The 27532-nt window shown below is 31.0% G+C and overlaps 1 protein-coding gene across 1 annotated transcript; it reads left to right on the top strand.

The window, feature by feature from the left end:
* The first annotated feature begins 1845 nt into the window (after window positions 1-1845).
* On the top strand, window positions 1846-22888 carry LOC136981906 (vacuolar protein sorting-associated protein 26B-like). The gene is made up of 8 exons (XM_067278293.1): window positions 1846-1953; window positions 8893-9036; window positions 11061-11136; window positions 15948-16104; window positions 20445-20609; window positions 20677-20852; window positions 21175-21317; window positions 21405-22888. Exons 1-8 carry the CDS (start codon window positions 1951-1953, stop codon window positions 21480-21482), a joined length of 942 nt encoding a protein of 313 aa, XP_067134394.1. The 5' UTR covers window positions 1846-1950; the 3' UTR covers window positions 21483-22888.
* Window positions 22889-27532: the final 4644 nt, after the last annotated feature.

Consider the following 27532-nt stretch of genomic DNA (forward strand, 5'->3'; position numbering starts at 1 on the left):
TTTCCTCCGATGCGCACCGTTCCGCGGTTAGGCGAAGCGGTGTGTGCGATATATGAAGCGCTCGAGGGCCTCCACGTGCTGTCGGGGCGGGAGGTCTGTTCTCGCCCAGTATATGGGTGTTAAATTTTGGACGACTGTGAAGTCAATCCTCAGAGTACGGCCGAGGTCTTGGCGAGCTTCCTTATACTGTGGGCGCGTCAACCAGAATTGGTGAGACGTCTCCTGAGCGCCACAATGAGGGCAGTCTGGCGAGGCACAAAGGCGTCTGGAGTAGAGGAACCCGTTTATAGGGGCCGTGCCTGTCTAAGTCGGGCCAGGAGAGTTTCCGCGTAACGTGAGGAAGCATGCTTGTATGGCCAGGGAGCGAAGGGCCTGAAGTGTTCTCGCCCTTTTTGCCGCAAGCTGGTTGCCCAAGTTTCCGTAATCGCTGTTTTTTGTAATTCCCTGAAAGCCCGGATGGATCAACATCTGCCTCTGTTGAAGGTATATGTAGTCGACTTGCCGGACTGCCTGTTAAACACGCGATAGGCTTAGTGGAGAGAGCGACGCGACTCCCGACCATCGCCGGAAAAAGTATGATAACTTTCTTATTTTTCGCCCCGGTCCAAAAGTAGGGTATCGTTGAATTCATCTCGGTCCTGAGTTCAAATATATACTCAAAGTCCCGAAATTCCATAGAGTGCAATCTATAGTATCAGTGGCGTAGCGAACATAACTGGCGAACGGGGCACGACACTTTATTGCCGCCCCCTCCCTTCTCCAGAAACATACAGGGTGGGCCAGCGAAAACGAAACGGCAAAGTGTTCGTGTTCGTCCAAGCAAAGCGCTCGGACAGGTCAATTTTACTCTCGAGGGGACATCTTTTGCAATAAAGTTTTTGCGATTCTGAATATTAACTAAACAAACATTTTTTTCGAAATAAATGTTTGTTTAGTTAATACAAAATAAATGAGTTTTTAAAATTTTTTGTTGTCTGTTGAATTCAGAATCGCAAAAACTTTATTTCAAAAGATGTCCCCTCGAGAGTAAAATCGACCTGTCCGAGCGCTTTGCTTGGACGAACACGAACACTCTGCCGTTTCGTTTTCGCTGGCCCACCCTGTATATAGTTTGTCTTGGAGACCCTCCAAATTATACCCGGATCACCCCCGAAAAATTCCTGGGGATATTTCGACCCGTTCGGATTCGAACTCGTGCCCCGCCAGAGCTGTAAGCCATTCAGCCATTATTATCTGCACACGGTATCGCTCGTTTCCATTTTTTAAAACAATTCCAAATCTTTTAATGGCTTAAATACATTTTCTATTTGTTTCTCTGGATAATAATTGCCTTTGCAATTATACAAACAACATTTAAAAGACACGAGTTTGTTAGAATTTCTTAAAAACACTGTCGAACGAGACGATAGTAAACGGTAAACAACAACACAACATGGACTTCCTGATAATAGCGAGGTTGAGGCCGAAGTTTTAAACGCGAAAACGTATACGTCGGACGTTCGGCGCCGCTTTCCTGTAAGTCTAGAAGTTTGACAATGGCATTTGGAAAGTCAGTGGAATCATGCTCGACATTCCAAACGCCATTGTCAAACTTCTAGGTTTACATGAAGGAGGCGCTGAACGTCCGACGTACACGTTTTCACGTTTAAAACTTCGGCCTCAACCTCGGTAATACCGCACCTAGTGGCGAACGTCTGAAGTACGACCACATTTCTGTTACTCCTTGATTGAAACGAACGAAAAAACAAATTTTTAAAATACATAAAATAAAATAATTGTGTTGTATTATTACTTTTACCTAAATAAAAAAGAATTTTAAATGTATATTTCTAATCATACTATTAGAAAAAATAAATCTTGTAAATTTCCCAGCGTGTACGCATGTGAGTTTAAAAACTGCTATAGATTATTTACCAAGCTTGAGTAGCTGTAACGTGAGAGCGTCGAAAAATGGTAAAATGTATATGAAATTATAAAAATTATTCTGTTTTAACTTCAAGAATGTATCGCAAAATCTCTTATTTACTTTAATTTTTTTAATTATTTTTTTTTATGTAAATTGTAGAAAGTATTCGATAGAGATAGATTCAAGGAACGTGGGCCGAGTTCATTTGCTATCACTTGTTTTTTTTTTAATATAAGAAGCATGAACTGAATTACATTTTAATCAAGTTATTGTGTAGAATAAATGAGTTTGTGCTTGATGATTTATGTTTTAATTGTAAACAAGTATCATTCAACTAAGAAAATAATGTAATTAACAATATTTACAAGTTTTAGCATAGAACTTGTAAATAATGTTATGCAAGTTCTGTTATAGAATTTTCTGATTCTATATGCACTTTTATGTCAAGTGCCGAGATGCCACTATAAACAATATGAGTAAGATAGTACTTGTGTTTTGCCTGCAATGTTTGAAAGATATGTAATCATTTATTTGTGGAAGCATTTGCTATTTATTTTAGATTCTGTATACTGGGGACTGGCGATCCGCATTAATATTTTTTGTGGACGCGTCGCGTAAAATACGAATAGATACATCGATTTCCCGGCTTAAGGAAGTGTGCGGCAAAAATTCGGACGTCATCTTCTACAACTTATGTATGTGAATAGTTTTTCCTGCCGTGAATTTAGTAAAAATTAAAACGAGAAACCGGCTAACGGTCTCGCATCAAAACTAATTTAAAACTAGCAGTGACTAATATTTAACCAAATATTTCCGATATGTTATGTTTACGTCGGTTCCAGAAGCTAAATTAGGTATACCTATGCTAATTTATAATTATACATGAATAAATAATTGTGATTTACCAGCATTTTTTTCCCCTCTTTTCTCGTGTGCGGCTCGCATCGGTTCGGATGTGGCCCTTATGTAGAAAAAGGTTGCCCGTCCCTGCCATATATGGTAGAGTCCTGGAAACACTTGACTCTCGATAACTTGACATTCTGTAAAACTTGAGTTATTCCAAAAAAAAATATGTAATTTAATTTTTATCTCAATAATTTAACACTAGAATCAAATAAGTTACTGTTCTTCTCTGGTGACACTTGATAATAGGGTCAATTCCACGCAATAACAAAGAATATAATCAGTTTTCCAAGGTGCCACTGCAAAATGTTATGATGTGAATGTCACTAACTCAAAACTGGCCACTGAGTAGCCAGTATATTTTTTAAAATTTAACTACAAATAGAAATAGTCACTATTGATAAGTACATAGTAAGTATAGAATTTACACAAATAATATTTTTATGAATATTCCGCTATTTAGACTAGCATTGTTGCTATGCCCTAAAGCCTGTTGTAACTTGTTATTTCGGTTTGCGTTAAGTCAAGTTGGTGGGACTCTGCTGTATTGTAAACTTTCAGAATCAAACATTGATTGAAGCTTTACAGAATTTTCAATAAACTTTTATAAGTTCTATTTTTTTTTTTTCTTTCTTTCTTTCTTTCTTTCTTAACAGTAAGCAATGCATCTTATGGTGGATAAAATTCTCTTATATCTGTTCACATCTGAAAATGAACTTACATGACAATTATGTATGGATGATTGTAGATCAATGTGTTTTTCTATTTGTTGCATGCTATCTTGCTGAAATTGTTAGGATTGAGATCTTTTCTATAATGTATATCTTGTTTATTATTATAATTACAATTGAACAGTTGAACAAATATAGAAAAATTATTTTTATTCAAAATTCTTTATTTACAAAGAAGTTATTATAATCATTTTAATCATTGTTTTAGCAGTATTTTTAGATGATGTGGCATTGGATCTTAGAGAGAAATAGGAATAATTTATGTATTTGCTGTACTCAGTAAATGGACTTTATATTTATATTGTCTCGAGACATTTTTTTTATCATCTCAATAAGTCCGTTTCATTTTCACCAATTTTCAATTTTATTTTTTGGTAATTGAAACAAAAATTATATCTCTTCCTAAATATTGTTTTGTAAAATCTTTCTTTATGATTATGATTAAAAAATCTATTTTTTATAAATGTAATTTATACATATAAAAGTCAAAATATGTATGTAAGTATGTTATGTGAAGAATTCTATACCATTCAATGTATCCACACCAAATTTGACATTATATTCTTCAACACCCTAGAAAAAAATATGTTGGGGGATTCCTATCTCCAACCATCCCTAAATTCCATCCCTTAAGCCCAGACGATTTTTTGTTTTGCAATTTCGTTAATGTAAATACTCGGGCCAATATATGTTCATTTTAGTTACTGTTATTTTTATCTCCCTCTTCCATATAAATGTCGGAATATTATATAATGTAATTTTGAAACAGTTTTTGTTGAGGATGCATTGATAGTTGAATCATGTATCATGTTTAATTTTAATTGAGCAATTTACATAAATATATTTTTTTTCAAAGAAAAATTTTTGGGTGTACTATAGATTACCACCTATGGAATTTCAGGACTTTGATTATATATTTGAACTCGGGACCGAGACGAGTTCAATGGTACCCTATTTTTGGACCGGAGACGAAAAATAAAAAAGTTATCATACTTTTTAAGTTACCATACTTTTTTAATGCTCTCGTGAAGACGGCACCATAGTTGCTAGTACTGCCATCTTGCGGTAAAGACTGCAAACCATGACGTCTGACTACGGTCATCTCCAGTAGGGTTAAACACGCGATACGAGAGCGGAGAGAGCGATGCGACTCCCTATCATCGCGCGATCGCTGGAAAAAAGTATGATAACTTTATTATTTTTCGTCTCAGGTCCAAAAGTAGAGTATCGTTGAACTCGTCTCGGTCTCCTGAGTTCAGATATATACTCAAAGACCCGAAATTCCATAGGTGGTAATCTATAGTATCCCCAAATTTTTAATGCAAAATATAATTTACATTAAAAAATGTATCCTTGAAATATAAACAGTGTCATTTTTCTAAAAAAAAAAAAAAAAAAACTTACTGTCGGTGACTAATTCTAAAATAATGTTATGTTTTAGGAAAAATGCAACAGTAATTAAACAGCATTGTTTAATACTATTAATTAATTATACTGTTTTCTTTATAAATGTACATATTTGCATTGTAACTCAGTCTTTTCAAAATTTTTAATCTCTCTCTCTCTCTCCTATTTCTTGTTTTGAATTTAGTGTTACTTGCCAAATAATGCTCCTTTAATAACCATGTTTTTACCTTTTCAAAATATTATCACTAGTACTTTTCCATACCTGTAGAGAATGTAGTAAGGACAGACAGTTAATTACGTGACAGTAGTGTTCATCCATTGAAAGATGCACTTACTTTTTATGTCAGTTCCAATTGGTCTGCGGCATTTGTTGTTGATAGAGTGGCCCGGTTTGTTTCATTTGTTTTTATTGTATCGGTCACCAGACTTCTCACCTGAGCATACGAAATTTTTCTTACTGAGCTAGTACTACAAACTTAAAAGTATTGATACCTAAAAGTGTCTATACTTTTATGCCATCTGCTTGTACAACTTATTGGCATGTTATGGCTAACAAATGGCTCTAATATAAAAAATAAATGGTAAAACTATTATTTATCTTAAATTCAATACAATTGCAAATAATGTTTGATATAATAACGAGTTATTTTAATTACTACATTTAATTTCTTTGTGGATTTAAGTCATTTTTCTGTTTTAAAATGTTAAGATTATGAGTCAAGAAGAGCATATCAAACTAAAGTAAAAGTTTTCGTGGAGTTTAAAATCTTTAAAAACATCGAGCAGAGAAGCTTTGGAAACATCTAAATATAAGCATTGTTTACTTAAAATCACTAAAGCATCAGATATTCTAGTTTAAAAAGTTTAATGTTGATATATTAAACTAGAAGATCTAATGCTTTAGTGATTTTAGGCAATGCTTATATCACTTTATTGACATCAGCTGGCTAATGTCAATAAAGTCTAAGTTCATTTCTATTTGTCTCCAACATTTTTCCTATATGATAAGTCTGTTAAAAAAGCAACGTTATAGGCTTTAAATCCTTTAAGAAGAATTATGTTATTTGATGATTATATTTCTATATTCAGATGTTTTCAAAGTTTATCTGCTTGATGTTTTTAAACCCCAAGAAAGCAGTTTTATTTTAGTTTATAGAAAGATTACTAGGAAAGTTTTGTGATGATTTGGTATAAAAATTTGTTAGATTAAAGTTGGCAGTAGTACTCTTATCTATTGTTTGACAGACAACAATTCTTAATCTTGATTGTAATTGTTTTCTAGTAATTCATTTAAACAGGTAACAAAATGTTGAAATTAATTCATTGTATAGTTTTAAATGTGATTTAACTGTAGAAGAGTATTAAAAATGTGTTTTGTGATATTTGTACAAGTCAAGCAATTATCTTTTGAAGGTATAAATAATTTGAAAGAGGAGAGTTTAACTTAGATGATAATTCATGATGCTAAAGTCCAGTGGAAGTATTTATTAAAGAAAAGATCACTGCAGTTCAAAAATGACTGCAGAATTACATATTCAGTACAATAAAATAGTACACCAGCAATTCATACAATATAGCATGAGCGTTTGCAAGCAAGGAAAGCTTGTACATTCTGGATCTTATGCTGACTATCAGATAAATAGTGACTAAAGAGGAAAATGAAGCAATAAAAAGATATAAAGATGAGTGATCAAGAGTGATCAATTTTATCATTTTAGGATGAGACATGGTGGTATTACAATGTTCTGTTGAAATCATTTTAAAATTATGGCTTGTAGGAAATTAAGAAACACCAACAACAGTGAAGCTGTTTCGGTCAGATGAAAGACGATTGTAGATTGCTTTAGAAAATAAGGAATTATATAACAGATAGTACTGAAAGAACAAGAATTTTTTGTTCTTTGAATTCTGTCTGTATTCCGTTCTGTTTTTCTGTGATTGCAAAATGACACTAAAGTTTATTTGCCAAAACACCAATTCACTAAAGGAGCTTCATCCTTGTTTACAATTACATGGCATCTTCACCATGCTCTTCCACATCAAACTTTAGCTAATGTTTGAAAATTTGGAATTTTGCAAACCTACTATTTTAAACTGCATAATTTTTTTGTGGTTACTATTTGAGGGCAGTTGTTGTTCAAATAAAACCAGTATCTCGTCGAACATTCACCTTACCTTTTTCTTGTGATGTTAGTCTCTTTCTACTTATAAAAATACATGTAAAAGGGAGACACTTTTTAGTTTGATCTTATTTCAATGTGAAGTCAAGTCTGCTTGGATGCATCTTTAGAAAAGTTTGAAGAAATATTTAATAAGTAGTTAAAACACATGCATAAGTATATATGATGTAATAGAAAACATTTTGTGAAATTATAATAAATAAAGCTGTATCTCAAAACTTTCGTAGTGACCTACATATTTGCAGAGGTATAATTGGTTTTTAGGGAAGCAAAGGAAAAAAAATTTAATTTATTGATGCGTTTTTTTTTTATTACTAGTATTAAATCTTGCATGTGATTTTTATCTTCATTAACAATGGTTATTTAATTTTTTTAAATAAATAATTCGTTTCTATAATGTTTAAGATTCACGCATTTATATTTAAATCCATACAATATGAAAAAAAAAAATCAAACTGTTCACTAAGGATGTTTAAAATTTTGCAAAGTATGAATTATATTTAGATGTGTTTTTATTAGATAATAATTATCTTAAAGATTGCTGGTTAAAATTGGGTCAGATAATTAAAATGGCGTTTATCAGAAAGGGATAGTATTTAGTTCAATAACATAATTGTTTCAAACAACGATAAATTTTATTAATGAATGTTTTTATCAATACAGTAGAGCATCGATTATCCAACCCCCGATTAACCGACTTATCAGTTAACCGACCGCGTTCTAGTCGGCAAATTCAAATGTCCGCTAGTGATGTGGCGCTACAATATTTGGTTATGTCTTGGCTACTTTAATATTATTTTTGTTAAATTTTTGCATGTTTTAGCTGGCAGCACTGGCTCGACCATGAAAGGGAGGCTAGTATTTAAACCAGGCCTAATACACTATACTAATAATGTATTTTTTCATACTTTTCGGTTATCCGACCAACCCCAGTCCCCAATTAAGTCAGATAATCGATGCTCTACTGTACTGGTTAATTTTTTTTTTTCATTTTACATTCTTTGTGTGAATTTTAATTAATAGAAAATTCCATTTTATTTTCCCAAGATAACATGCTTCGTAACAGATAAAAGTAAAATATGATTGTTTACTTTTCCAGATATGAGAAATGGAAAATATAAAGGAATTTTAAAATGAAAAGTGTTTATTGACCAGGATTTTCAATTAAATTCAAATTATCAGTTCAAATATGAATTCTCTTCAATTTATTCTTATATATTCTTGTTTTAGCAATTTGATAACGAACAGAACATATATTTTTTTGTAAAATTCTACGCAATATATTAAAAAATAACAATTAAAAATCCTTCAGCAAAAGTAGAATTAATCTATGTAAATTTATCTGCGAGTATTTCTTACATAAATCTCAGATTTATAGTCAAGTATGTTACAACGTGGTTTATTAAATTATTGATTTGATTTGCTTTAAGAGATTACATTTAATGTGGAGAAGATTAAAGATTAAATGATGTGATAACTTGTTTTGAGATGTTTTCTATCAGAGCAAATTTAATAATAGCATTAAAGTAAGATAAATTTATTTATTTACAAAACTTTAAGAAAACTAATTTTATACATAAAATACTTTAACTGCTTTTGATAACGTTAAAGAAATTAGTTCATATTTTATTTAAGTAAACCTGATATTTTCTGATTTCTTATAGATGTTAGAATTTATTTTTATATTTATAAGAATTTTTTATATTATAATACATATATAAATTGTTATTTTTATGACATAAATAATTTTTAATATTTTTTATAGAGTTTTTTTGGATTTGGCCAAACTGCTGATATAGACATTGTGCTGGATGGCACAGATTCTCGGAAAATGGCAGAAATAAAGACGGAAGATGGAAAGAAAGAGAAACATTATTTATATTATGATGGTGAATCTGTAACTGGAAAAGTAAGTGTATTCATTAAATAGTTTAATTTATGATCAAAACTAATTAATTAACAGCATGAATATATAATAGCAACTCCTCCTAACTCAATTTAATTAATTAATTTGATTAGAGGCAGGCAGATATGCTGCTATCTTGGGCTGTTGTATAGATCAGTTTTGGTGGAATTTCGGGACTTTGAGTATATATCTGAACTGAGGGGACCGAGACGAGTTCAACGGTACCCTACTTTTGGACTGGAGACGAAAAATAAGAAAGTTATCATATTTACAATTTCTTGCCTTTCACAATGCATTCTATGCCATTTTAGAGTTTTCCATGGTAATGTATTTAATCCAACCACATGTGGACTTGCAGCCTTGGATATCGATTGAGCTGAAATAAAAGGTTTTCTATTAGCCTAACTAGGGACGGTCACCTCTCAGAGGGGTAGGCAAGGTTTTTTGGACAAGCCGTGAAAGCGGCATGTAGTACTAGCCAACCGCGAGCGATAATGAGCGTGTTGGCGGCTGAGGGGCCTTAGGCCCCGAGGTCAAGGAGTGTGGGGGCATGGAAAAGAACTTACTCCAAATGCAGATGATCAGTGTGCCCATGGATCAACATCTGCCTCTGTTGAAGGAGAGTGTACAATCTGTTTTCTTGGCCTTTTATGTGGGCAGTTTTCTTTAGTCTTTGCCAATGTGTCTTTAGAATATATGGCCGGCTTGCCGGACTGCCTGTTAAACACATGATAGGCTTAATGGAGAGAGTGATGCGATTCCCGATTGCAATGTAAGTTGTTAAAGTTTGATTATCAATAAACATGATGAGATTATGAAATACTTTTTTAATAGGGACAATATGTATAAAGAATCAGAAAGCGCTACCTAGTGAAAAACTCTAAAATGGCATAGAAAGCTTTGTGAAAGGCAAGAAATTGTAAATATGATAACTTTCTTATTTTTCGTCTCCGGTTCAAAAGTAGGGTACCGTTGAACTTGTCTTGGTCCCCCAGTTCAGATGTATACTCAAAGTCCCGAAATTCCACCAGGAGTAATCTATACAACATCCCTATCTTGTATTAATTTTTGTAGTTATAACAAATTAATTTATAATTTAGAAATTTCTGGAAGAAAAGAATTGGGCTGGTGGAGGACTTGAACCGCAACTTCTGCATATTGTGCAGATGCGTTGCCAATTACACCTCCCAGACCACCGTCCTATCTTCACTTCCATATCTATTTATTATAATTATTAAAATTAATACGAGATAGCAGCATATCAACCTATCTCTAGTCAAATTAATTAATAACTAATCATTAATAGCCCAATAATTCTGCAGATTGTTTGGCATTAATAACACCATGAATATTGATTCAGCTTTGTAGGCAAAGAAATATATAATAGATTAAAATAATAAAAGTATATTAAATTTTTTTCAGAATTTCAAACTTTATCTTCCTCTAATACCATTTATAATTAAAATTAGTATGCAAATTTTAATAGAAAAGATATCTTTTTGTTAATTTTTCCGTCCAATGGCGAGATTACTATTAACCAAATTGAAGACAAGTCTGCCCAAGAGGGACCACCATTTATTTTGTGTTCCAGACTATACACATATACATTCATGGCGACAGGCCTTCCTTTTTAGGCTTCATGCCGCCAGAGGTAAAAAGTCCTTTAAAAAACACAAACATCCAGTAAAAACTAAAAGGAATCGGTGACACACGGACGTCTTACTCTTCATCCATCCAGCCAGTGAGGTGTTTTTGCTTTATATCTGCTCGAACAGGTGCTGGAAAATGCAGATTTTAAAGCTGCCCCCTGGCAACAGTACATTTAAAATTTCTTTTTGTTAATTTTTCCAGAAAAGATATCTTTATATTGACAAGAAACAATTACACAATGTTATTGCTAGAAATATTTTGATCTTTAATTTTAAACTGTACCAAACCTAGATTTTTTTTCACTTATAGAATTGGCAATCCTTTAATTATATCTGAAAATTTAATATACAATTAAAATTAATATTTGAATGTTTCAGGTAAATATAACATTGAAAAAACCTGGCCTGAAATTAGAGCATCAGGGCATTAAAATAGAATTTATTGGTCAAATAGGTAAGTTCAAAAATTATTTTAATATTTATTTTATAAAAAAAAAGTAAAACAAATTAAATTGGATTTTAATTTTATTTGCTTATTCAGATCAGATACAGTTTAATATTTTTTATATGCAATAAAATTAAGATCAAAAATTAACATAGTAAGTATACATATCAAAATTAAAAATTAATAACACACCATCAACTGCTGTAAATCATTGGGCTATAATTTGGCAATAATAATAATAATAATAAATTACAAATACACAAGACACAATAGTGCAGTTGCGGGTTTGAGTCCCGCTCCAGGCTGATTCTTTTCTTTCACTTTAGTCTAAAATTATTTAATTAAATTATAATTATTAAATTTCATAGGGGATGGTGCTTAACACCTTCCTCTAGGGCCAAATTTTTTTGTAATTTATTATTATTATTGCCAAATTATAGCCCGACAATTTACAGCAGTTGATGGTGTGTTATTGCAATGTATCGAGTTTAGTAAAGTTGTTTATATTTAAAAATTAATTTTATTTGGAAGCAAAAATAATTACTACAATAATATTTCTTCAGGTAATTACTGCAAAACTGTAGCATGATTTTTCAAAGTTTTTAGATTGAAGATATTTATTTCAAATTTGATTTAATGTATTTTGTATATATAGTAGAGCATTGTTTATCCGAATCAGTTGGGGACTGGGGTTGTTCGGATAACTTGTTTTTCGGATAACCGATTATGTACGAAAAAATATATGAACCTATCCCATGTTGAAATTTTTCTCCGTTGCGTGTTGCTTTGCGTTGAATTTTCATCGATTTTAAGTCTAACAAAAATTTTTATAATAATAATCATGGCTATTGTATTGTTAAAAATTATTTCTTTATTTTGTACAAACAAAATAAATATATTGAAAAATATAAAAACAAAAAAAATTATACTTTAGAAGTTAATCTAGTATCAAAAATGTTTGATTCAGCATGACAGTCTGACTGGAAAGCTTTCGGTTAACCAACATTTCGGTTGATCGGCTTTCGGATAAACGATGCTCTACTGTATTTCAAAATAGGGTAGATGTACCAGTTTTGGCCAGAAAACAAATTTAACTTAAAAATATAATCATAAATGAAACAAACTGTTGTTGTTAACTGTTCACACAGTTAACAATAAAAGTTTGTTTCATTGGACAGATTTGAATATGTGGTGATTATATTTTTAAGTTAAATTTGTTTTCTGGCCAGAACTGGTACATCTACCCTATATCAAATCAAAAATATATTTTGAAATATATATACAGTCATTAAGAACAAATTATTGAAACAATATGACTAGACTTTTATCAATCAATCAATCAATCAATCTTTATTTGAAGTAAGGAAAAACCTTGTTACAGGGGGTGGTTAGTATTATACATAGCTTTAAGTTTACAAATATAGTTTATACATTATTCTGTTAGCCAAAACTGTAAACACAGATAAAATTATACAAATTTTTGATAACAAATATGAACATATAAATAAATTATCATCCCTTATTATCTAAATTTACATAGTAAATTTAGATAATAAGGGATGATAATTTATTTATTATTATCTAAATTTACATAGAAAATTTAGATAATAAATTAATGAATCAACAATAAATTTTCAAGTAATTCAGTATCGTTTTAGCTCATTTGTGATTTGAATAAAAAAATTATTTATTTTACCAGTAACATATTGCTTATTGTGAGGTTACCTATCCTGGCTCTGTAGTTTAAGTCCTGGTTCGTGTGGATTATTTCAATTATTTGAAATAATCCACACAAACCACGAACGAATCCTATTTTTTATGATAGTTTTCTAATGTAGCACAGTAACAAATGAAGTAATGAAAAGTCCCTGGATTTGCACCAATAACAGAATTCTTTAGAAAAATCAATATAAGTATTATTGATAAATAAAGAGAATTTGTTAAGTCTGATTTGAATTAGTAAACATTTAATATTCATGTTTATACAAATAATCCTTCATTAAAACCTTTAACTGGCATGGGGTATGATCAAATTGTGTACGCAAACGTTTTCGGATCCCTCCCTGGGTCCATCCTCAAGCTACGTTCTTTGTAACGATCCGTTATAACGAAGACCATCCGTTTTTGGAACGAAATTTGAACTAGCGAACTTTGAATCCAACAGGAACCACGAGCGATCCAGTTTCGAAAATTAAAGTCATTACATAATGATCGTATCTTACGTAGATGGTTTATGTATCTCTGTATGAATAAAATCCATATCAGCGGGTCGGAAGTCGTAGAAAATGTGCGATGAGGTCCCCGATTATTATAAAGATCCTTGCCATTTACTCCGAATCATCCTTCTGGAACAAGGCTTGCCACGCCAAGGATAAGGTGATTTCATCCCTGGAATTGATGGGATAAGACGAGTTGTAGGCTTTGCAGATTTCAATCTGTTCTAGCCACTTGAGGTGGTCCACGTATGGGGTTGTGATAAGGAGTTTGGCGTTTGCGAAATCCACGGTGATTTTGGGATTGGAAGCATATACAGATAGCGAGGTGGTAGATCTGTTGTGCCTGATGTCCTGTTGGTGTTCCTTCCATCTAACCCCTATTGCCTGTTTCGTGCCTCCAGTGTATATCAATTCCCTGCCACATCTATGGTCTGTGAGAGGTACCGCATACACTCCTGGTAGTTTGTCTACAGAAGGCCCATCCTTCTCGTTGCGTAACAGTTGAAAGATAGAGGGGCATCTCCTGTACACTATGCGTATTCTCTGTTGTCCACCTTCTCCTCCACACAATGAGGATAATAGACAACTGGACCAACATGTCATACCGGTTACCTACCACCCGATCTTGGCATCCGTATATCGAAAAATTGCGAGACAACAGAGAATACGCATAGCATATGGGAGCCTAAACCATTTTCTATCGGTCTTTGCCACAAACACAGCATTTTGTCGGCACGGCATTCTATATTTCCGATGCTCACACACGCCTTGGTACTGACACGTGTGATACAAAATGATCTTTACGAATCTTAAACATAAGTTTATGACACATAATTGACAAAAACTTAATCTGTCCAAAACGCGGGACTTGTTTAAAATGCCGCGAGATGTGGGACAAATTGTTAAAAATCGAGACTGTCCTGCCAAAAGCAGGACATTTGGTCACCTTAAATAAGTATTAACCATCACTTCATCCCTGTTTGAAATATGCAATGTTGCCATATTTCTGTTTAGCCATGTCGTTACTCTTGTTCCTACTGAATTCTAGAATTTTTTTTCCAAATATGTCGTTTCACAAACAGGGCGAGCTTATACACACATGTGACCTATACACAGGTAAATACGGTGAATGGTCTATCATAAAATTTCAAGAATGTACAGTCAACAAAAAATTATTGGCATGCCACAAATTTTTCATTTTTAATAGACAAAAAAGCACTGTTTAAAACTTTTTAAAACTTATATTGTTTACTACTAACCATATTCTATCTCTATTTTAAAATAAATACAATTTTAAAAAAATTACAAAACAAAAAAAACATTGGAAATTATGCAAATATATTATTGGCACAGTACTGATTTCTTAATTTTTATCCCGTGAAAAAAGTAAACTGCAATTATTTGCATAAACAATGGAAGAAGCAGGACTGTTAAAAGGTCATTTACAGTTTTAAGTCTCTCTTGTTTGTCATGGTTCCAAAAATATGTCATTAGACAATTTAAACATGGCACATCCTTTGATAAAATTGGTAAAGATCTTGGAATGATCATAGTATTGCATATCACGAGCTATTTCCTACATAGTGTATTTGTTAATTTTTAAATATGTAAACATTCTATTTTGTATTCTTTATTAGTTGAGTTCTAGATTGCCTCGAAGGTTTTTAAAAATGACCAAAAATATTAGTATGTAATAAAATTAGTTTACTGGACAAATTAATTCACAATTTTTTAATGTAATAAGTAAGTATCCAGTTTTTCATATATTGTGTATACTTAATTAATATTTAGCATCTATTTGCATAAAACAGAACTTCAAAAATTTGAACCAGACACTTTTTAAGTTAGTGAGGTTGTGGCCAAAGTTTTCATAGCAAACAGCTAGCACCACTTATGAGATAGTGGTATTCGACGTTCACATTTTAGAGATGAAAACTTTGGCCACAGCCTTGCTATTCATTTATAAAGCTGACGTCCTGCAGTCAGTGATAAAATGATCTGACACACTACTTTTGGGTGCGATAGGTAAAATATAGTTCATCATATTTTCGCTTAATTTTTGTAAAAATAAATAAACTTTTGATGATTTTGTAACTTATGAAATGTATATCGATGGTAACAAATGGAAACCATATTTGTTTTGTAAGTGTTTTGGAAAATGTAGATAATTTCAATTGTGACAGCTGTCTCGTAGTCATGAAATATGATTAATAAATATATATTATGACATTTTCGTGCATATAACCCATGGTAGCATAACTTGCAGAAAATTGATAGAACAAATTAAAACCTTCATGTAACCCTGCATTGTATACCTGCAGACATGGAAGCGTCCATTGCCCCATAATTGCAAGTTTGTGGTTACAATTTAAAATTGAACTATAATCCATCCTATTACATAACCCATACTCTCTTTCAAATGACTTAAACACAGTTAATCTGGATTATACACACAAAAATATGGTAGGTAAATGTAAAATTCAGATTTATTCATTATTTTTGATTCAGTTTTATATAAATTGTTTTTTGAACAGTCATATGATAATATATTAACATTGTTTTTAAGTAAGTATAATAAATTCTTTATATCATTTTCATTGCTAGAACTCTATTATGATCGAGGAAATCATCACGAATTCACTTCTTTGGTTAAAGATCTCTGCAGACCTGGAGAATTGAGTCAGAATACAAGCTACACATTTGAATTTGTGAATGTAGAGAAACCATTTGAATCGTATACTGGAGCCAATGTAAAACTAAAGTAGGTAACTGAAGTATATTATTTTTGTATAAAATTATATACTTAATGCTTTTTACCATCATATTAAAATGTTCTACTGTATCTTAAGCAATTAACTTATCGAATGCTAAAATTTATTTTTAGTTCTAAAAATATGTAACTTTGTTGTTAGATTGATTCCATTTGCTTCTTTATTTTTCTAAGATAAAACATTAGATACGTAAGTTACAACCAGTATGGTGGAGTCGGTAAACAAAAAGTCCAACTCTGGCAAATTTGCAATATGTGACTCTGACCTTACCCTTTTTTAAAACGTCACACTGCAATTCCTTTTATAATAAAGATACCACTAGGTATCCGAATATTTTTATCTAAAATTTCTGTATAAAAAGTCATACTAAAATTGATAGTGAGAACCAAAAATTGGATATAATGAATTTACGTTGGAAAAACTTTTGCGTATGTAAAGAAACACACTATATCTTAACAGCCAAGAGAATTCCAATTGCAATTGCTACATTCAACTTGTGTATCTATTTTCCTGTACACTGTATTGCTATTGCCACTTTTTTAAGTCAGTTTTTTGAAGTTGATATATGTGTTGTAATTGGGGCTGTAGATAGAATTTTAGTCTGATTCTGACACCTGTCTCTAAATAATACTTTACTTTGATTATATTAATCCAGAATGGCATTTTATCACTACCAAGTGAATCATGAGCCATTCCTATTGAGACCACAAACTACTTTTTCTGCGGTATTTTTCATTATCATTACTATCATCTTCATCTTCAACTACAAGACACACACAATTTTTTCCATCTTTGATTATAATAAAGTATTCAAAAACACTAATTTAACATTAGTTTAAACATCAACAACACATCAACACTGGGGATGGAAATGAACACCTTATCCAGAACCTGTTACCGGTGTATTCTGTGAATAATACAGTTTATCACTAATGTTTTCGAACTGTTAAATAGTTCTTCCTCAGGTGAAATATGCTGAATTATTATTCTGGATAAGGTGTTGATAACATTAGTTTTCTTAGACATTTTTTAAGTCTTTTCATAATAAAAACTTAGAATTAGCTAACTCAGAATGTATTCAAATATAAATTTCTGAAGAGAAAATTATCTGTGATATGCAAAGAAAGATCCTGAAGTAGGGAGAATCATCATAAAATAAGACCTTGTCTGTACTGCAAGATAGGAGATTAATGTTCCTATTAAAAGCTTAATATATATTTAATAGTACATAGTAAAAGAGCAAGGAATTTCACATTAATGCTTCACAAAACATAATTTTTTAAGTCACTGAAGAGGCAGTTCAGTGTAGTAAATTTGAGCATTCTGACAACGGGATCATCAAAGTTTTGTATTTGGCTGCAGGGACTGGCAAAAGGTCTTAAAATAATGGTAATTTCAGTAATTAGTCACTTTAAGGAAAAAATTTCTCTTTATATGAAAGTATGGGAAGTTGAAATTTGTCTTCCTGTAAGTCATTTCTATTGGCTATATGTTTTTTGATATACTGTTATAGGATTTTGTACCCAGATACTGTCAAAGCTATTTTTGTATTGGATTAGCCTTGGATGTTCTCTGATTCTACATTGGTTTTATGAATAGGAAATTGACATTTTTTTATATGCCTATTGTCAAAAAACATCTTCCATTGATTTTTGTGTTACTTCAATAACTTAAAACTGTGATGGTCTGGATGTAGAAGGCTGCAAAAATTCAACCCAGTCTTTGGGTACTTCCGTCTAGATCTTTAAATTTGCAAGTCCCATGTTCTTATCACATTCTAAATAAGAATAACCTCTTTCAGGAAGACTTACATTCATTGATTAGAAAAATTTTTGAGTACTATACAATGAATAAAGTAAAACATAGAATAGTTCTTACTATGTTCACCTTGCTGAATCACAAAATATATAAAGATACTTTATATCTTTGATACTTTGATATCCATAAAATTTGTAATAAAATAAGAACGACAGCACTTCATTAGGTCCTTTTTTTTGGCTATGATTTGCAGTTAAGTGTAAAAAATTGGCCTGTAAATAAAACATGAATATTAAAACTATACATAATTTGTAATAACATTTGGTAGAGATATATTTTGCTGATGATCTGTTGCAATTGCAATATTATCATATAATTTTTGCTTACAATGCAAATGCAAATGCAAATTTCCATATTGCTGAGCAGAGCAGTATGAGTACAACATGGGGCATAAGTGCAACATCAGTGACAGAACTAAAGATATTATCATAGCCTTGTACAAAGTACGAAAAACACAAGAAAAAATTGCAAATTATGTATAATGCTCGCAGACAGCAGTCTCTAGAGTATTGAAACAACAAAACCGTGTTCAAGTTTTAACTAATAAACTCCAGAAATGTGAACGTAAACGAGCAACAACTGCGAGGGATGAGAGAAACTTGAGAAGGATTGTCATGCAAAACCGCTTTACGAGCATTAAACGTTTGCATGCACAATACAGAGCAACTGGAGTGAACATTAGTAGTCGAATCACATGCCGAAGGTTGTAAGACTTGCACTTCAACTTCTGTGTTCCCAAGATAAAGTCATCTCTAATGAAAAAGCAACAAGAAGAAAGGATCAGATAGTGCAGAGAGAGGCTCATGTGTAACAAGACAACTGGAATAACATTCTCTTCAGTGACAAATCCCTATTTTGTCTCACCTGTGGTGACCAAGGCCTGTGTGTATGGAGAACAACCAAAGAAACCTTCAAAAAGGACTGTATGAAGAGATCCGCGACGTTGCATCATCTGTCATGATCTGGGGATGCATGAATGCTAATGGCATAGGACAACTGTGCATTCTTCAGGAACATGTCAATGTACAGACATATTACGACATCTTAGAGACATTTATGATGCCATCGACAGAGAATTTAAGTGAGAAAACATTTCTATTTCAACAAGATGGAGCATCCTCTCATACTGCTAAGTTAGCGATACATTGGTTACAAGAACGGCAGATTGCAATCCTGCCTTGCCCAAGCAATTCTCCAGACTTAAACCCATTGAAATTTTGTGGGGAGTCACGAAACGACAATTTAATGAACGGTGATCAACTTCTAAAGAGGAATTAGTGACATACATTCGCCATATTTCGAACTGCATCACCAGAAACGAATGCAAAGCATTAGTCCACACCATGCCTGACAGATTACAAGCAATGATTGTGGCAAGAGGTGACGCACAAAAATATTAAGTTTATTTTGTTGTATTTCCCATATTTAACCCACATTTAGCTAATATTCTAATTTTTTGTCATTTCATTTGCATTTGTAACAAAATACATTTGAATTTGTCTGATTAATGGGTATAATAAATATACATAAACATTGTTTATATAGTCAAAAAAAGTTTCGTACTCTGTGTTGTTCATGAGAAAATGTACACTAAACTTTCAGTTAAGTGAATATTCTAATTTTTTGTCTAGGAGTTTATTTACAGAACTTCTTCTCTAATACTTCTATCTTCACTTTTTACAGTTTTAAAACATTTCAATTTTTACACTTTAATGGTTGTACCTCCTTCATGAGGACTGTACAACTATTATTTTTTTTTATGACTTTACAATTTTTCCAGTTCTTTTTTTCACAGTATTGTTTTTGACACATGCCACTATCAGAAGACATAGTAATAAATAAATTATAGCAATATAATTAATAATTAATACAAACTTCATAAACACTTTGCTCTTAATGTCACGAAAATGAAACAGGATCAGGATCTACCTACCTATTTGTCATGTTGAAATGGATTTTCTCCCAGTTTATATACTAATCCTATCTAACCTTCTCACTGAAATGTTAAATTCGTTTGATTATTGGACCATTCCAGTTTTCACCCATTACTCAAGTCCATATTTACCTATCAGATAATATATCTTGATATACTGTATTTTACGGACTATAAGACGCACCTGAATTTTGGAAGCAATTTTTCGGAGAAAAAAGTGCGTCTTATAGTCCGTAAAATACGGTATTAAAAAAATGTGACATTTCTTGTTTTTCCCTTTACCTTTCACTTGAAATTGTTCTCTCCATTTTATAATTATTTTTATTTAATTTTATTAAAATACTCATCTGCAAGGGATTGGAATAAAAAACTGATCTGTGAACTCAAAATTTGAGAAGTTACCAGATTAAAAGATAAACTCGTAGCGGTCTTTACGAGGTTTTCGCATGTCGATATGTTTCATCTGTTAGCAAATAAATTCTATTATAACTTTTTAGATGTGACGTCTTCAAACTATATCTTAAAATAAAGTAAATAAATATTTGTAATACAGCATTATATCATAAAATATGTCTTCAGATACTTTCTCCGAGTGACCATCCTACGAAGGCTGTCCGATATTATTAGAGAGATGGATCTCGTTGTACATACCCTATCCTCATATCCAGAGATGAATTCCTCTATCAAAATGGAAGTGGGTATTGAAGACTGTTTGCATATTGAATTTGAATATAACAAATCCAAGTGAGTCTTTTAAAATGTAAAGTTTTGGAAAAGCAAGTACAATTATTTAAAATTGAATATTTTATAGATATCATCTAAAAGATGTTATTGTTGGGAAAATATATTTTCTTCTCGTCAGAATTAAAATCAAACATATGGAAATTGCGATAATTAAGAGAGAGACGACCGGTTCCGGGCCCAATACTTTCAACGAAAGCGAAACAATTACAAAATACGAAATCATGGATGGAGCTCCGGTTAGAGGTATAGTTTTTACTATTATAAAGGTGTTCGCCTCAAACCTCCCTAGTTTTGTGGATTATTTTGAGCAAAGAAATGTAAACAATGATAATAGAAAGTGCATCCAATAAAGTTAGTTACTATATTAAATCAGTACATTTCCACATGCTCCTGATGTGGCACATGAATTATAATACAATATTACTTGATTTTGATCAAGTGATATTGTATTATATTGTGCATGACTCCTAACATGCTGTTAAAACTAGAGAGGTTGAGGAGGAACAACCAGTATTATATAATGATCAAATACTAGTATTTTTTAAAACTTCTACATTCATTTCAGGAGAATCAATACCAATAAGATTGTTCCTGGCCGGATATGATCTGACGCCCACGATGAAAGACATAAATAAGAAGTTCTCTGTTCGATATTATCTTAATTTGGTTTTGGTAGACGAAGAAGAAAGAAGATATTTTAAACAGCAAGTAAGTTTTTTTTGTAAACTGTTATAGTATTATGCAAGTATTTTTTTAGTTTTCTGAGTATTACTATAATAATGAATGCCAATTTAGGAAATAGTTTTATGGAGAAAGGGAGAAAAAACGAGGAAGACGATTCAGGCAGCTCAGTCTCAGGAACAGGAAAATTAATTGGTATTGTAACAAACAAACAAACAAAAAAGATTTATCTTCCTGCCAAAAGTTGCCAAGCCTTCCACATTCAAAAGCGATAACGGTGTTGGTTTCGTGTGATTTTTGTCTTACGAATCCATAACAATGAAAGACTACATTACGCATTGTGCCTAAAAAAAAACAATAAGGGGTAGTGCACATATGTACATAAATAAAATATATTCTATATTTATATACAAAAAGAGAGTTATTCTAGTTTTTATTGTTAAAATGTGTTAAAAACACTTAAATGATGTTAAATAATTAAAATGAAATTTTAACTTTTAGCGTGATATCTACCTTGATGTTCCTTGCGTGAATCAACACGTGCTCCAGTTTGATTCACTACATAGTTATTACCTATGTACGGTTAACCAGTTACGAATGACGGACAAGAAATAAATACGAACGGCGAGTTCACGCTTTTAAATTTGTAATTTTAATAGTAAACTGGCTTATTTTGTCAGTTTACAAGGGTCTACTTATAAATATCACATTTAATTGTTACTGTAATATCTTCATATGGATTTTGTAGATATTTGATGTAGGTAGGTATCACGTTAAATGATTATTGAAATTGTAGAAATTACGAACAATGAGTAGTTTAGGTTTTTAAATTCGGTATCAGAAATATTTTGATATATTTCATTTGATCAAAATTTAATTCTAATTTGCACGTCTTTTAAAATGAAGATACAAACCCATAATGGACTTTCTAAAAAAGGAAAAAGGCTCTCTTAGTGCCCACAGGGCAGGAAGAGTTAAAAAATAAATAAATAAATAAACCTAGAAGCGCAGAAGTTTTCAATGATGACGCATTTGTATGTACATTTCGGGACACTATATTTCTTCGCATTACTTCTGAAAAGTACAGAAAGTATTTTTAATCTTGTTATTTGTTTTTGTTAGCAAATTAAAACTGTACAAGTAAGTCCTTATAAAGCACCATTACAGATTTACAAATTTCTTGATTTTGATAAATCCTTCCAATGAGGGTACATGTTGTTTAAACGACAATACGGACAAAAATTGTTTTCGGACGGAGGCAATCTAAACTTGTAAATAAAGCGTTAAGTTTATATCATTTTTGTCAGCGACGAGGTGAAGTTTTAAATAGATGAAAATTTAGTATATTTAATTCTCTGATAAACGTATTTGTTGGGTGTAAATTTGCAAATCTAGAAGAATACATTCCAGTATTTTTTAGTACATGCTTAATCATCTCTGCATCAGAAAATGACATTTTGTAAACCTTGTTGATTTTTTTTTCATTTGTGTATGTAACTTTTTCTTTAGATTTGGAACAGTTTTGATGATGTCGGAAAAAGCAGTGCCTTGTTCCATAACACTTTGTATATGTCAATAAACAAAAACTAAAAAAACTATTTGGTTAAGGAGTATTGTAAATTATTAAATAAAATTGATTAATTACAAAAACAAAGGATAAAAACGACTAAATTTTATTTAAAAATTTACAATCTTTTGCACGCGCGCGCACCTTTTTCGCACGTAAAATAATTCAATTTTACATTTTAAGTACATTATTTATCTTTTGTTTTTGCAACTGTTATCTTACATATTACTGTATTTTAAATTTTTCCTTCCTTGTGCCACTCGAATGCTTCGGAATTCTAAAGTTCCCGATTATTTTAGATCGAAAACTAAAAACTCGCACGACAATATTTTACGGAAAATCAGAATTGCATTATGTTGCCTGTTTGTTGTGGCATTGAATAACGAAGTTGATAAGAATCAATTATTGTGAAAAAGACAGCTGTAAACAGAGATAATTTACACCACTTTTACGCTAAGATTTTATTAAATTTTCAAGATAAGTCCAAAAATATTAGTGGTTCCAGAAACCATCTGCTATTCACTTACCAGCATAAAAATATTTTTAAATTTCTGAATATACACACACACAACCAAATAGGTATACTTAAAAATAGACATTTGATATCTTTTATGTATGCAAAGTGTGTATATATAGATGGTTATTCACATTTAATATCTATCCATTAAGATTTCTGTATTGGTCAAAACAGAATTGTTTTGCAAATAACGGCAATTTTGCAGACATCTTCTTAAAGCTATATACATAAATACATTAATTCGTTGGATCCTGTTCCAAAAATTGACTTACAGCCCATTTATTATAGTAAGTTACATTATCAAAACTTTAAATTCACATTAAGTACATACAATTGTAAACATTAAAATATATAATTCCATACAACCATAAAATTCATTATCAGGTAGAAATGGAGTTATACTTTAAAGCATTTTCGGTTCTTTCTTTCAAATTAAAACAAAATTTTCCGATCGTTAGTTTTTCTAAGGGAATAAATTATGGTAAAATAGGACAAACAACAAAAAATTTTAGGTCAATAAAGATGTAACATCGTTTATGTAATAGAAATGCTTTGATACGTATTCTGTTTCGGACAGAATTGAATTTTCTTTCGTAAAACATAACGCGCAGAATATATCGGGACGGGATTAACAAGTTTGAGTAAGGACACGGAGTAAAATTCTGCTCAAAATCCAGAACCGGAGTCAAATGTATCAAACTGGATAGTCATACGATGGAATATATTATATAAAATTTGGTCATTAATAGAGCTATATGCAAAAATTTGCTTAAACCTTTCTTAAAAATAAAATACAAGACAATAAAGTCTGTATAATTAATTTGGTTATATCTTTATTTTGATTATTACTATAATATAATTAAAAATATGAAATCGCGTGTTCTCAAACCACGGAGATCTTGTTTACAATTAAAATTTGGTAAGAATCTATAAATTGTTTTTGAAGAATGCATTTATATGTATATATGGTTATATGTACTGTAATCCTTTGATTAATGTGGTTAATGAATTCCGTGAAAACAGTGTGCTTGTATTTTATTATATAATAATAATTTGATTAATTAGTGCAATTATTAAGTAAAAATCTCGAGCCTCGGAAGTTTTTTAGGCGATCAGTAATAATGTAAATGTCAATTTGATATGCAGAAATCTGGCAAGTTGCATTAACTTCCCAACCAATGCTATTTATTTGATATTACTAATAATTAAATCTTTAGAAAATAATTTAAAAATTTGATTCCTAAACATAGCACTCCCCTTAAAAAAAAATCTCGGATTAATCCAGACTCTAATTTTTACTTAATCTAACAAATATATGGCCATCGCGAAAATCTTTACCAGTATTTCTATGAAGAATGATAATTTAATATTTCATAATTTACACAAAATCTGCCATAAATTCAGACACGTTGTGTTCCTTATCATTCGAACTGTTTGCCAAATGTGTAGTGAAACTCGAGAACATGAATCTACTCCAGAAATAATCATATTCAATTAATATAGGTAAAGGTTCATTAAACTTGCTATCAGCTTATAAAAACAGCGCTAATCAAAGATTACTGTACAAAATATGCACCGTACTATATATTCTAGTAGAGGTTTATAGTATTTTTTCAATAAACATATTCGACAACTGACATTTGATAAATATATATATATATATTGGTCTTATTTTTTGCGTACAGACAAGATACGTATTTATCATTATAAAAATTAAATTTTGTAAACTAAGATTAGGTGGTGATGTATGTCACACAACTCATTCGATATTAGTTAATTTTAACATTAAAAATGAAACAATCCAAGTTATACACAATAAAATCTGTTTATTGTAATCATTTTTGAGGCTTGCCTACACTAATGATAACCAATTGATAACATATTCAGGTTTTATTCATTTAACCTGCTTTTCCACTAATTGTAATCTTATTCAGATTACGGTTAATGGAAATCATCTTGGGACGTATTAAAACAAATTATTCCAACGTCGAATTTGAATTTATATTCAGTAATACGAATAATTAATCCAGTTTCGTTTGCCTGCCGATTTTTATAGTACTGTATTTAACAACAGACGGCATGTAATCGAAGTAAGAAATACCAGTAATTTATTTTCTTGCAATACAATAATTTAACAAACATTTAAAGCACTGAACTGTTAACTTAAAAATGCCTATCAGCCTCAACATGCAGATAGTTCACACCGTTTACCTGAATATAATGATCACTTAACCTACCAAAACTCCAATTACAGTAAGTTTGATAAGTACCGGTACGGTTTAACCGATATGTTTTTGGGACATAATAATTCTAATAATCTAAAATTAAGCTAATCAGCCGACTGATGACAATATCCACGATTATATTGTGACAATAAGCGGATTCTACTCTATTTTTAAAGTGATATGTAATTAAATACGATCCAATAATAAATTTAATTTTGAAATTTAGTCCCCGATAAACTTGTATCTTTGACAATATGGCAATATAAAAGTTAATGGACCTCAAACATTATGAACGACTTTGGCTTTTTCATGAAAGTAAATCAAAATAAATGAAATTCGAAATTTCTTTAACAGATATTTTAAAATGTCAATTACTTCATACTATAAAGGAAGAGTATTGAAAACTAGATTATATAAAGCTTCAAATGACGATTTTTAAGACAAATTTCAAGTATAACTCTAAAAATTTAACCTGATAATGAATCACGAGATAGATAAAGATGATTCATAGCATCGCAAAATATTTTGGCAGCGATGCAACTAAACTAGTGCGATATTTTCAAAATCGAAATGCGGCACCCATTTCCGACTTTAAGCCACGATAGCAAAAGCACCGCGAAGTACCGAAGCAGCTACTTCGAAATTTTTTTACGGAGATAGTCTAAATAATATGTAATTCAGGTTCGTTAATCGTTTTTAATCGTCCTCTCTCCATATTTACAAAGATGCAAATTACATTTAAAAAAGAAAAATGAGACTAGAAAGAAACATTAAGAATCAATTTAACAAAGTGTGTGCTTTTAAATTCTTTTATATCACAGTTATCACTTTATAAACGAAATTTTTAGTGCAGGTAGAAATCAATGTGAAAGAATTATAATCATTATTAATTTTGTGAATTTATCTGTAAAGGAACTGTTAACTTTAAAGTTTTATAATTTACAGTGTTTCGTTATTATTATTATTATAATATGTATATATATACAATACATACAACTTTCCCCCAATTCAAAAAATAAAGCTTTGCAATGCATATTAAAAATGGTTGAGAACTCTGTCCAGAAAGCAATAAAATGGCAATTATTATTATTAATTGTCAATATAAAATTTAGTTATCAAAATGCATTTGCTTATAAAAGTTCTCCTAAAATAATTTTTGGAAGCAACATTTTATCGTCGTAAATCCAAACTTTATGGACAAGTCTCTCACAAATCTCTAAGTTTTCCTGCATTGTATAATTTATTTTCTTATACAATTTAATTTTATCTTAATATATTACTACTTTAAAAAGGATGACACAACTTGGAAATGTTTTGGCATAAACGTCGCAGCACGTAATGTAAATATAAAATATATTTTACGAAAAATTACGTAGAAGAAACTTACATTCTTATAAATAAAAATGTTAAGAAGCCAAAATATATATAAAGAAGCAGGCTCGATATTGCTGCTCTTTACAGTTGCGTCATCCCGCGTTTAAAATTTTAAAATACACTCTTTGTTTTTATAAAGTAGCTAAATTAAGGTAACTTTTGTATACGTACATAAATGCAATTCATATAAGTATACATACAAAAATGCAAACATCATCACAAAGAAAATGAATTTTAAAAACTATCAAAAATATTTAGAAGCATTATACTGTCTAAAAACGTTATGGATGGATAAATTATTTTCAGTTTTAAGTTATTGCCATCCTGTACACGATTATTTTACTGTTAATGATTATTTCATAATCATTTATTTTTTTAAATCAAAGAAAAGAAAAAAAATCCCAGTTGATAAAGGAATATGTAATACTGTTAAGACAAAATATAGAAAAAATTCATGCAAAACAATCCAAAAATAACTTCTCTATATGAATTTGTCCATCAAAGAAATTCAGTAACTTAACAAACTTAATGCAAATGAATTTTTTTTAAAATTAATATA

This window comes from Centruroides vittatus, unplaced genomic scaffold, assembly GCF_030686945.1.
Source record: "Centruroides vittatus isolate TY-2023 unplaced genomic scaffold, ASM3068694v2 contig_799, whole genome shotgun sequence".
NCBI classification, from domain to species: domain Eukaryota; kingdom Metazoa; phylum Arthropoda; class Arachnida; order Scorpiones; family Buthidae; genus Centruroides; species Centruroides vittatus.

Excerpts from the sequence above, each read along its gene's own strand:
- LOC136981906 (XM_067278293.1), top strand. Across the intron at positions 9,037-11,060 it reads GTGAATCTGTAACTGGAAAA|GTAAATATAACATTGAAAAA; the intron begins GTAAGTGTATTC and ends TGAATGTTTCAG. Across the intron at positions 20,610-20,676 it reads TTTGAATATAACAAATCCAA|ATATCATCTAAAAGATGTTA; the intron begins GTGAGTCTTTTA and ends AATATTTTATAG.